This window comes from Nuphar pumila, chromosome 16 (assembly GCF_984573655.1).
Source record: "Nuphar pumila chromosome 16, dmNupPumi1.hap1.1, whole genome shotgun sequence".
In the NCBI taxonomy this organism is placed as follows: domain Eukaryota; kingdom Viridiplantae; phylum Streptophyta; class Magnoliopsida; order Nymphaeales; family Nymphaeaceae; genus Nuphar; species Nuphar pumila.
In genome coordinates, this window is record NC_143264.1 from 70,976,196 (window position 1) to 70,989,247 (window position 13,052).

The 13,052-nt window shown below is 38.6% G+C and overlaps 1 protein-coding gene across 1 annotated transcript; it reads right to left on the bottom strand.

Annotated features, from left to right (window-relative positions):
- Positions 1-1,909: 1,909 nt before the first annotated feature.
- LOC149813494 (pectin acetylesterase 8-like) lies at positions 1,910-10,494 on the bottom strand. Its single transcript, XM_089991323.1, has 13 exons — positions 10,381-10,494; positions 8,585-8,706; positions 8,425-8,507; positions 7,085-7,214; positions 6,791-6,870; positions 6,539-6,625; positions 6,328-6,452; positions 6,159-6,219; positions 5,891-5,944; positions 5,734-5,811; positions 4,845-4,950; positions 2,344-2,489; positions 1,910-2,215 (listed from the first exon to the last, which is right to left on the bottom strand). The coding sequence occupies exons 2-13, from the start codon at positions 8,700-8,702 to the stop codon at positions 2,120-2,122; spliced, it is 1,164 nt and encodes a 387-aa protein (XP_089847449.1). The 5' UTR covers positions 8,703-8,706; positions 10,381-10,494; the 3' UTR covers positions 1,910-2,119.
- Between the last annotated feature and the right edge of the window lie 2,558 nt (positions 10,495-13,052).

The window sequence follows — 13,052 nt, forward strand, 5'->3', positions numbered from 1 at the left end:
AGTAAGACATCATTTTTTATCATTTAGGGAAAGCTCAGAAAGAGTAAGAAATAACTGGAGAATAAGCTTGAATCTAAGCATCTGTTGCACGTTTGCTCGCCCAAAAATAATCATATCATCAACATAAATAAGAATATGGTCCAAAAAATCTGGAACATCTAGAGGATCTATCAGGCGCTTCTCCGTAGCACATTTGAGCAACACCACGAGACCCTCAGCAATGGTATTAAACAACAAAGGCGAGAGAGGGCAACTTTGCCTTAATCCACGCCCCAACTTGATCTGACCACCTCTAGTGCCGTTCTTAATCATGGCCTGAGCATTAAAGACAAATTCCCTCACCCATCCAGAAAAACGACGACCAATGCCGAAATTGGATAACATTTGAAATAAGAAGGGCCAATGCACAGAATCAAAGGCTTTATGAAAATCTAATTTAAGAGAAAAATATGGCTGACCACTAAAATGTAAGGAATGAATGACTTCAGAGGTCAAGATGAATGAATGGTGAATCTTCTTATTGTGGATAAAGGCGAACTGAGAGTTCGAAAAAATTTGGTGAGCCACGACCTTCAACCTATTAGCCAACACCTTGGCAATCATCCGATAAAGGGCACTCATAACAGAAATCGGGCGAAACTTAGAGATATCAGTGGTAGAATTATCTTTCGGAATTAAAGAAATAATTGCCAAGTGGGTTTGAATAGGCAATCTGGAGTTGCGATAGAACTCATCAAACATGTTAATAACATCAGGCTTCACACAAGACCAAAAAATTCTGAAGAAATCCACATGAAACCCATCAGAACCTAGAGCTTTCCACCCCGACAAACCTTTGATGGCCCTAAAAATCTCGTTTTCAGAGAACTTCATTTGCATAATTCTGGCTTGATCTTGCCGAATCGAACCAACAGAAACAGGACCAATGACACCCTTCGCAGTAAGTGAAACAAAATATAAATATTTAAAATACTGAGTGACAACTGAAATAACGTGTTGATTAAGGTACAAAACACTCCCAATGGTGATTGATGGGACAACATTCCTCCTATGACGATGAGAAGCATATGAGTGAAAAAATTTAGTATTACCGTCTCCGGCCGCAAGCTATTTCACCCTTGCTCATTGCTTCCATCTAATTTCCGCTTTGACACTCCAGTTCTTAAAAAGCGTTGATAACTTAATAGATCTGGCCTGCAAACTCTGCAGGTGTGAATAAGATAGAGACTCTGGGGAAGACATAATTTGATACAATGCTGAAATCTCTGGCTCCCAAGTAGCCATTTGCTAAAATTTAACCACATCTCGAGAGAGAGAGAGTTGTAGAAATTGTTTTAACCACTACCAAACTTGTGCAATCCATCTAAACAGTCAGATCAATTTGGAAAAATGCACGAGTGGTGAGATTCTACTCACTGATACCGAATAAAAGCAAGATAACCCGAGTTTGAAACAAGCAAGCAAACTACTGGAATACGAAGAATACGAACTAACCCATGAGTTCTGTTCCTAAACGTTCTTCTGATGGAGGGGAAACCTGTCAAGGTGCTAGACCACTAGAGGTGATACCCAACGGGGACCACCACACTTTTCGGCAGCAAAACCGCAGGTACTAGCCTTCTGGCCACAGGGAATGTTGTCCAAGCATTTGCAAACAATATACCAAGCTAAACGCTCTAAATCTCTAATTGCAAAGCTAATTGTCCACATGATGGCCTAATGTTTCTAGGTGAGCAATGGTGTAAATATTTTAACTCTCATCTCCAGAAATGCGTTCGATGTGGCTCCTTATGCACCATTAATCACCGAGACCAACAATGCAGATCTAATCAACATTGCATTCAAGTATCTCAAGACAAAGTGGGCTGTGTGTGTGTGTGTGAATGACCACGTAGTACCATAATTACTCTTTTTATTGTTTCAAATTGTAGCTGTAAGAACAATATAGCGGCACATCACAGATCATTTTGCTGTGACTGCTTATTTATAGTTCGTTAATAATCATAATGATGCTTATTGCCCTTCCAACTTATTTCAGCATGATGATCGTGCAAAAGAATGTGACCAGAGTGGCCGAGTAAGTCTGCTATGCTGAGGAAGTTTGAGATGGTTCGAAAACTCAGTTGTGGCAAGTCGAGTCGCAAGGATAAGGGCAATCAATCTTCATGAATGGGCTACGATCGTAGAACCAATCCGCCACTGCTTTCGCGATCGGCTGCAGTTTCCAGAAAGAATGACAAACACAAGGAATCAAGAGCACTTGCAATACTAGGGAAATAAAATCATTGATTTTGCATTATTTTGTCAATATGGAAAATAAAAAGAATTGAGTGGTGTTCTTACGGTTTGGTCAAGCACTGGAGAGTCGGACCCCAACCACGTCTCCTGCATCTCTGACTGGCAATGAGCATAGCATGAGTTTATGAACAAGCCTCTAGCTGGATCCTTATCAACTCCTTCCAGTGCTCTTAGGAAATCCTGCCTAAACCCTGAAATAATTAACAACTTTACACTTTCAACGGAAATTAAAATAGTATAAAAAAAGAAGTCGCTGCACCAGCACTTGCAATAGCCCACATGAATGCACCTATGGCTGCCTCAAATAAAGTGGAGATAAAAATAATTCATCGACATACAGAACATTAAACAGAGTGAAGAAGCTTCTCTAACATTTAGTCCTCTTTACCTCCTTATATATGCAACCATTATTGAGTGAACAGTTAACAAAGCCCTTGACAAAACAATTCATTGTTTATGTGATAAAATAATTTTTTGGGTATCTCTAATTTCATCTACAAATGCAATCCTAGCGCAGTTAGGCAAGAATTTGCCCTTTGGTGTTTTCAGTGTACTCGTCATTGATCTGATACGGTGCCAAACCATCAACATTTTTTCACTAAATTGCATGAAAATTTAAATAGAAATTTAACCTTGTGTTTTTTGGTACATCTTCCCTGTTCATTAGGATGTTGTGCTCGTTTCATTTGCAAAGTTTTTTTGACTGCTTGCGTCAGACCTAGCGTTTTAAGCCTTTCAAGTAAAGGACAAAAAGAGGCAAAGTAGAGAGGAAGAGAAAAGAAACATGAAAGAACATGTTGGCTACCCTAGGCAATAATATCCCTCATCCAATTCCTAATTGAGTTTACAAAGACACCTTTTACAAGAAGTGACAAACATCCTATAAGAGTACAAAAGTACATTCATGTTACAAGGACTCCTTGATCAAACGACTCAAACCTCTTTATACATTTTTTTTTTGAAAGGCAAGCTGGGGTTAGGCAGACCCCCACCAGTTACACAACATACCATTGGGTTTTGAACTTGCAACATCCCAACACATGGTGACGTGCACTAACAGCTCCTACCAAACAAGCGGAGCCCCAGTAGGTGAAATCTAGTTATACATGGTTAAGCTTAACACTTGGATAAAAATAGACTTCCGCACCTTTAACTTGAACTATTAATGACACTAGTAGATCTTGGATATTTATCTCCTTAACAAAAGCTGTCACCTAAGGTGGAGGGGCTTGGCAATGTTTGGTTTAAATCTCAAGAAACAAGACAACTAAATTGAGGTGCAGAACAGAACAGTGAAAAGGAAGAAAATCTGTTGATGATGACTGAAAGAAAATCACACATACTTGTAGAGGCATGTACCATGATATCTACTCATAACATCAAGGGTTCAAAAGACTTGGAGTTCAGTACTGGAACCCAGGTCTGCTGAGAGTCAACTTGAGTTGATTCTGTTGAGTTGGATTACCCTACAAGCTTAGGCATATCCACTTGAAGTTAGTGTTGGCCATGTAAGTGGTGGGCCATAAGAGAAAAAATGTCGAATGGCCAATTGGACTAACAGATTATAAGCACCTGTACTTGAATACTGATCACAGATTTTACAAGCACTTCTGAATTGGAAAGGAATAGCTATTTTTGGCTGGATAGAGAGAAGAAATTCACGTGGTAAGTATTCAGAAAGAAGAAGAGCATAGTGTCAATGATCCAAGGCTGCTGTAAAAGAAAAGTCCTTGAATGGATATCCATAAAGCTCCCTATTGCCACCATCCTACATTCTAAACAAAAAATGAACCTTTCTATTTTATGATTTTATTTATGAAAACACCCAACAATGTTTACAATGAGGATAGCAAGGCTTGCTTTTTCTGAATATTAGCTATGGCACTCTCCAACCTATGAGTTCTATTTGTAGCTGTTTTAATTGAACAAACCAAATTTTCATTCTTTTGCTTAGAAATTTAAACTAATTCACATTTTACTTTACAAATAGCTACATCTGTTAAATAGGTCCTATAATGAATTATGGGGGGCTTGATTCATTTTTATCTGTTCTGCATAAGATAACATCACTAATTCGATGACAAGTCATAGAATTTTATCTCAGTCAGGTGACCTATGTGTACCATTGCTAACATTTCAACTTTCGGTTCAATGGGCTGCAGAACTCATACACAGCTAGAGTTAGTATCCATTCCTTCACAGTTAATTGTTAAAAATACAACAAAAAATAACAAGTCAGTTATTTGAGAATGATCCAGGGGTAAAAACACCTGGCTGTCAAGGGAAAGCACAGAAGAACGGCAAAAGACTCCACAATCTGCAAATTGTTCTTAATGCAGAATGTGGTTGTTTTAAGTTCTTTTGGTATTTGATGTCATGCAGACTATGGCAATGTTATGCTAGACTGAACCATCTTACCAACCAACCTGTTAAGATATGCATATTGGATTTCATGAAATTTGGAAAGAAATATTCAAACGCTTTCACATCATGACATACACTAACAAGCAAGCTCAAATATAACTAGAATCAATCAGGAGGTAAACCTTGCATTGTTTCGATCTGACTTGGAGTGCATTGCTTGATATCTAGCTTGCAGAAGTGCCATTGTCCATGAGGATCAGCAACACCTGGTGCCAAGATGTTGTTTATCTGGAAAATGGACAATGGTATAATCAGAACATTATCAATTTATGAGCCAACTGTTAACATAAGTTCTCTGCTCAGGTGTTTCCAGGTTATCGCGCATTCACAGTCAGCGACAAGGGCCACAGAGAGGGGTCTGCGTGCCAGGGTGCTGGCAAGGTGCAGACAACAACCAGCCCAACCTCCTGCATTCTTGCTAGACATGGCTGTCCTCAGGACTCAAACCCTAATCATATGCTTGACAGCCCAAGCACTTTGCCATTGCATCAAGCAATGACCCTCATTGGGTAGAAATGCCAATCAAGAAATGGCCCTCATTAGACCACACGTTGAACCAATCATCTTGTGACACTATTTAATTTTCCATTTTTGACCCTAGACAAGCCCAGCCCATTTAGGGCCATGGGTCTAACAGGCGGGCTGTGGGCATCCAGCAATAGGCTGGCCCATTGCCCAGCGCTAAACCCATCTATACTGTCTCATCTACCTGAAAATGCATGAATAGGTGAGGGCATTCATTGACACAGTATGCAAATCCATGCCAGATAATATCAGCAATTGTTTTCTTGGGAGAATTTAAAAGTGGTTTCTCGGGTACAGGCATTTAAAAAGATTTTCGGTGGTAGTCGATAATCTTGCAAGTCTTTCAAATCTTAGGGTGTTAAAACCAAATAGTTGCAAACATTGAATTCGTTTAAGATCCAGATAGTGCAATCACACAGTAAGTGAAGAGACAGAAACCAGAGAGGAAGAAAAGGGAGAGTGAAAGAGAAACATGCAACCATATACCTGCCATGAATCATATGCGGCATTTAAGATAAAAATTGGTGTTCGGACTTGTTGTACGACATTTTGTGGAAAGAAACACTGCAGTGAAGTTCAATGTAGTGGTAAATAAAATGCAAAATAATAGAGCGACAAGGGGAAGATCTTGGAAATAGCGTACCAAACTTGGTTTAATTCTTGATGTGCAATATGGTGGTAAATTCTTTGCAGATCCCTGTAAGAGACATAAACATTGCTCAAAACCAGAAATCATAGGAAGCATTCTAATTAACAATCAACATTATTTATAAACAAGATCCTTTTCCAAAGACTTGGAAGTTGTCACTTGAGGTGCTAATTTCCATAAACAGTGATTGCAGGTTCTAGGAAGATTGAGAAATTGTTGGACACAGTCATGAGTTCAGAAGAAGCATAGATTAAAGATATACCTGCAAAGTTACAACTTCATTGTAGTAATTTTCTATATGAGTGGCTCCTGAAACATCCAATCTGCATCATTGAAGTATTAAGTGTTACTAAAGAATCAAGTTACATATATCCTTATAATAATACATATAACATCTCATTTGATATCCAGAATCACAATTGGGAGCTTACGTATTGATAAAATAACCAGCATCAGCAAGACACTTTACTTTGGTACCCATTGGTAGAAGGGCATGAAAACTATCACAATGAAGTATTGATGTCAACCCACCAGCAGAACAACCTGACAATAGAGCCTGTATTGTGTTCCTAGGTTACAATTATGGGAAGCAGTAGCAGTAGCAACAAATTATAAAAATAAATAAGTGCATTTGAAGCATACGTTTTCTGCTTTATTCATTCCCTTGGCCAATAAATCTTCAATTACAGCAAGAAATATCCTGGCTCCTCTAAAATGAAGATTCAAGGCCTAATGTAGAAAACACAATGGTTCAATTCCATGATCAAAAGCACTGTGAGAATAATTAAACTGCATTCAAGATTCAATGTCAAGATGCACTCACAAATAACAGATTGATGTGCATATGAAATTAAAGTCAAGAGACTACTGGGAAATGACAAATACTTTACTTACGGGATCTACTTCTTCTATATCTCCAGTGAATGATGCTCCATCACAATAACGAACCATGACTCTGTTCCAGTTGTAAAAATCTGGAGAGCAATATAAACATAGCACTTGGAAAAATATTGACATCAAAGTTTGAATGAAGATTTCAAAATAAAAAGAGAAGGCATAATGAAATGAGAAAAGATAAATTAATTGATTTCTAGTATATAGTTCACAAAGTTGCTTCACGAAAAACATGTGTGCTCACAGTACTTTATGCTGCTTGTGGCAACTTAGGACTGAAGCAAAATACATTACCTGGATTAAGTGATGCTTTATTCCCCAAAATGCCTGAAAATGCAATTTCCTGGGCCATTTGCTTTGAAGAGCCCAAACCATAATTTATGCGTGCAAGACAACTTGTGATGTTGTTGCACCACCCTCCACCCTAAGATACAGATCAAATTAGATTGTGTAAAATACCAGATATGACCTATGGCTACATCAGCAGATGACAAAAATAGTTCAAATTTCTAAGTGAAGGATAACAACCACAAAGCCTCAGGAGAGGTCGCTTAGCAATTTTCATAAGTTTTTGACGTAACTGGGAAAAACATCTTAGTCATGGAATTAACACAGGAAAGTAATTGACAACCTAAAACCTAGATCTCACAATGTGAGCCACAATCATGTGAACCAGTAAGGGTGAAGAACCTAGGCAAGCGGCATTTCTCATGTTAGGGCAAGCAATGGGAACTAGATGTAAATATCGGGTACTACCTCATGACATTTAAATTCTATCAATTTTCTCCACAGGCATAAACATAGCACTAGTTTAGAATTTGAACACAAAACATGGTCCTATATAGCTTATGTTTGACATGAATTTTAAAGATGGCACGAGAACTATATCTAGAAATCCTAAGCATGAGATATAGAATTTGTGTAAGCCATCTGCCCACCTGTACATCAACAAATTTGTAGTCACAAGCACACCACTAGAACAAATTTCACAGGAAGTCCAAAGTGAAACATGCTCAAAAGCCAAAAGAGATACATGACCTCTCAAGGAAATCACAATTTGTGCCTTATAGTTTACAAATTAGCTATGAAAAGAAGAAAAAGTTTGATCCACATATAACATGTAGGTTGCTGATCCTGAACAACTTATGCTACATGATTTTTCCTTTCATGATACCATTTCTTCCTAAAACTCAAATATGCTCACATCACTAAGCCAAAATATCTATAGAATGCATATTTTAACCTGTGATTTTTTTAAACTGTCAATAGAATAAAAGACAATTGAAAACAACATTCAGTGAATTGAGCAGCCGAAAATGAATTTATAGCAAAAAGGGTCAGGATAAAATTTCTCCACTCAATATTTAACAAACTGTCTACACCAGCTCAGGTGAGCACCACCAGCATAATATGGTCGAGTAGCATGAGATGGCACTACTGCATGAATCCAAGCAAGGTTGGATGTGAGCTGGACAAACTAATAGGAGATTGTCTTGTGATACATGGTCATTGTCACAAACTTCATCATAATCTAAGAATTACAAGTAAACATACTACAGATGAATGGAATGGGAAAAAGGGATTCCTTGACCAAGGCTCTTCTAAAAGGCCCCATAAACAAAAGAATGGCTCACCTCAATGTGGACAATCCAGTTATTTATCCCTGATCCAGAACCTTTGTCAAGATGATAAGCAGGCGGGCTTCCATCTAAGCAAACTGCACAATAATGCAAACTTAGATAAGGAGATGATACCAAACCATCGATTCATATGCAAAGTTGGAATGCTAATGACCTGCCCCTTTTGCTACTGCATTTTTGACAAGGGTCATGCCCACAAGGTAAGCATCTGCTTTCAGTGAGACCAGTACAACCACTAGAAGCCTTAAAAACCCATTCCTGTTAGCCTCCATATCTCTGCAAATAGAAAGAAAACCAAAGGGATAGAAATCAATCAATGATCATACAGATACCAATTGAATTTCTTATAAGAAAACACTGGTCACCAATCTTTGCAATGGCATCTCAATTGGGTCTAGAAAAGAATTTCAAGACCTTTGTTTGTAATGACCAAAAAACAAGCTGAGCAATCAAAACTTTTCACAGAGATTGGGGGTACGGGGTGTTTAAGAACCCCAAACAACAAACTCTTTTACAGAGATTGGCATAGTCAATGTGCACATGAAGAGCTCATTTCATTAATGCCATCACGACTTCCAACCACCAAGCCATCGGAGTCCCACTTCACGTCTCAAATTTCATGTAGGGCAACAATGTTTTTATGAGGCAAAATACGAGAATTTCAATTGGCAGCCAACCCACCCACAGTAAAAATGAGGGGAGACATAAAGGGAAACAGAAAAAACCAAAAGGTCCAAAACCACATGCTTTATGATGGCACACCAGCATTTCTACCGAATGAAAAGAAAGGAAAGAAAGGTAGTTTGCACTTGAAATTTTCTCGTATTAAGTACCCGGAGCTTATTTGTGAAAAATTCTGAGATTATGTAAGAAAATCATAATTTTAATTAAAAAAAACAGGCAAATATCGTATTCATCCAAAATCTTTTCTACAAAAGCAGGAAAAAAAAGAACAGATTCACACAGTAAGAGGATATAATTTTTGATGTGGTTCCATGTTACAGAAAAATGCAAATTTCTCCAAGCATAAGTATCCATGAGGATTAAGCTAATTACATTTTATCAACCTGAAAATGGACTCAATTGCACACAGGTCACAAGAAAACGATCAGGCAGAGTACTAATCAGCTAACTTGGCCGGAAAACCTGAAGCTGAAAAGGAACAATCCGATATCAGAACCGTGTGATTCTCTGATTAAGCTCCACTGTTCTCTGAATAAGCTGTACTAAGCTAAATCAGAATGTCAGAAAAGAAAAAAGAAAATCGAAGCCCACAAATTTCCGGGCAGCTACGATCGAGCTTGCACCAGACAATCATTCCGAGAGAAAACGGCGTCCAAGAAACCGATTGTTTCGCCAACGGAAAGAAAAAAAGGGAAATTTTAAAGCTGAACGGAATCAGAATGGGATCAGAAATTTCTCAGAGAGGAAGAGAAAATGCAATTTAATTCCCCTAGGAATGAGAAAACAAGAATCTGCCGCCATCTAAGGGCTCTAAGAAATCGATCTCTACCATAAGTTCCGGAAATCTTACTCCGGAAGTATCCTTCTCAAGAAACAACATAAATCATAAAAAAACAAAACAAAATACTACAAAACAGAAAATCAAACACTCAGTAGAGAGTTCCGAACGAACTTAAAATTTGAACTAACGAGTAAACTCTCAAAATTTTCTTAGGAAACACAAGACAGAGAATAATCGGAATCCAATCCTCACGATCCGGATAGCTGCTGGGAAATCTCAGTGAAACCAATCCATTTCTACCAAATTAAAAGAGTTTGAAGAGCGGAACACTCCGATTGAGATCGAAGCAAAATGTCTAGCTCCACTGAGCAAAAGCCGAGTCACTCAAACAGAAGAACTCCAAAACCGGCCGGATTTTGAACATCCCGGCCGTAATCTACGCCGGAGATTCGACGAGAGGAACCTAGCCGAACTCGAATTTTTACCTGATTTTGAATTTCCCGGCAATTTTCTCGCCGTTTCTCTGCTCCGACCTTCCGCCCGAAAATTCCGACGTTGAGCTCCGAAAACAAAGACGGATAAATGGAGAGGAGAAAAAACTTAAACGGAGATTGAAAACGATTCCAAACTTTAGCGATCCACCATCGAATCTACTCCGACGCCCGTTTTTTTCACCTTTTTATCTCTTATTTCTTTTTCAGTCTTTTTTTTTAATCATTTTCGTCTTGTGTACGTTGAAAATTAGAAACCAGAAAAGAAATGCCAATGGAAAGGGATCGTTTTTTCCTTCAAACACGGTAAAAAAATTTCTTCGGGAGATCATTACGGTGAAATGCTTTTCCGAATAAACCAAAAAAAAAAGTAAAGAAAGAAATTATTTGGTCGCGAGAAGCAAGAAGACAGTGATTTCACTTAGTTTTCCGCGTTGAAGAGATCGGAATTATTAATTAAATATTTAAACGGGAATGAAGAGCAGGGGAGTGGGGGGCCTGGGGCGGGTGAAGCGCGAAGAAAATTTCTTGGTGCATACCGACATTTGCTCGAAATTTCGTATCAGGGGCCACCTTTTCTGAAATCCCTGATAGAGTGTTTTAAAGTTTTCATTTTACCCTCCTTCAAAAATAGATGATTCCCTATTGAAAAATTCTGAGATTATGTAAGAAAATCATAATTTTAATTAAAAAAAAAAACAGGCAAATATCGTATTCATCCAAAATCTTTTCTACAAAAGCAGGAAAAAAAAAGAACAGATTCACACAGTAAGAGGATATGATTTTTGACGTGGTTCCATGTTACAGAAAAATGCAAATTTCTCCAAGCATAAGTATCCATGAGGATTAAGCTAATTACATTTTATCAACCTGAAAATGGACTCAATTGCACACAGGTCACAAGAAAACGATCAGGCAGAGTACTAATCAGCGAACTTGGCCGGAAAACCTGAAGCTGAAAAGGAACAATCCGATATCAGAACCGTGTGATTCTCTGATTAAGCTCCACTGTTCTCTGAATAAGCTGTACTAAGCTAAATCAGAATGTCAGAAAAGAAAAAAGAAAATCGAAGCCCACAAATTTCCGGGCAGCTACGATCGAGCTTGCACCAGACAATCATTCCGAGAGAAAACGGCGTCCAAGAAACCGATTGTTTCGCCAACGGAAAGAAAAAAAAGGGAAATTTTAAAGCTGAACGGAATCAGAATGGGATCAGAAATTTCTCAGAGAGGAAGAGAAAATGCAATTTAATTCCCCTAGGAATGAGAAAACAAGAATCTGCCGCCATCTAAGGGTTCTAAGAAATCGATCTCTACCATAAGTTCCGGAAATCTTACTCCGGAAGTATCCTTCTCAAGAAACAACATAAATCATAAAAAAACAAAAAACAAAATACTACAAAACAGAAAATCAAACACTCGGTAGAGAGTTCCGAACGAACTTAAAATTTGAACTAACGAGTAAACTCTCAAAATTTTCTTAGGAAACACAAGACAGAGAATAATCGGAATCCAATCCTCACGATCCGGATAGCTGCTGGGAAATCTCAGTGAAACCAATCCATTTCTACCAAATTAAAAGAGTTTGAAGAGCGGAACACTCCGATTGAGATCGAAGCAAAATGTCTAGCTCCACTGAGCAAAAGCCGAGTCACTCAAACAGAAGAATTCCAAAACCGGCCGGATTTTGAACATCCCGGCCGTAATCTACGCCGGAGATTCGACGAGAGGAACCTAGCCGAACTCGAACTTTTACCTGATTTTGAATTTCCCGGCAATTTTCTCGCCGTTTCTCTGCTCCGACCTTCCTCCCGAAAATTCCCACGTTGAGCTCCGAAAACAAAGACGGATAAATGGAGAGGAGAAAAAACGCAAACGGAGATTGAAAACGATTCCAAACTTTAGCGATCCACCATCGAATCTACTCCGACGCCCGTTTTTTTCACCTTTTTATCTCTTATTTCTTTTTCAGTCTTTTTTTTTTACCATTTTCGTCTTGTGTACGTTGAAAATCAGAAACCAGAAAAGAAATGCCAATGGAAAGGGATCGTTTTTTCCGCGTTGAAGAGGTAGGAATTATTAATTAAATATTTAAACGGGAATGAAGAGCAGGGGAGTGGGAGAGGGTGGTGTATGTTCGCCCATGATGATTCACAATCCCAAGTCTGTGTTTGGGGGATCGAATGAGCGCCACATATTCATGCACATGGGGCTCGTATTCCCGTGTATGTTGACAGAACTTTGCATCGGACTCTGGTGCTGTTGCAAAGACTTAATCACCCTTACTTGCTTTTCTTGCCCTGAAATGACAAAAATATCCTCCTTTCAAAAGTTGTGAAACAATGGGTCGATAAAAAAGCAAAAAAGTCCTCCATCCAGAAAGTTTGATGTTAACCATTTAAAGTGAAGACGTTCTCTATTCATTAAACACTTGCGCCATTTGCTGTAACAGTTGCTCCCATTATCAACCAAAACTTTGCCTTCGTCTCCAGTCGAGCTTTTCGCCTTGTTTTTTATCCTGTTGTACAACATACTGTCGCCTTCTCGTGCCTGCCTTGCATTACAAAACATTCCAGTGTCTTCTCTTCATTTTTGCTGTCGTTAGGCATCATGGTAGAAAGCAATGATTCACAAACATTCCTTCCAGTGCCATTAAGGCAGCGTGA

Coding starts and splice junctions, on each gene's coding strand:
- LOC149813494 (XM_089991323.1), bottom strand. CDS start 8,702: ATGGAGGCTAACAGGAATGGGTTTTTAAGGCTTCTAGTGGTTGTACTG. Junction 8,508..8,584: donor TGCAGTAGCAAAAGGGGCAG/GTCATTAGCATT, acceptor ATTATTGTGCAG/TTTGCTTAGATGGAAGCCCG. Junction 2,216..2,343: donor CTCCAGTGCTTGACCAAACC/GTAAGAACACCA, acceptor TGGAAACTGCAG/CCGATCGCGAAAGCAGTGGC.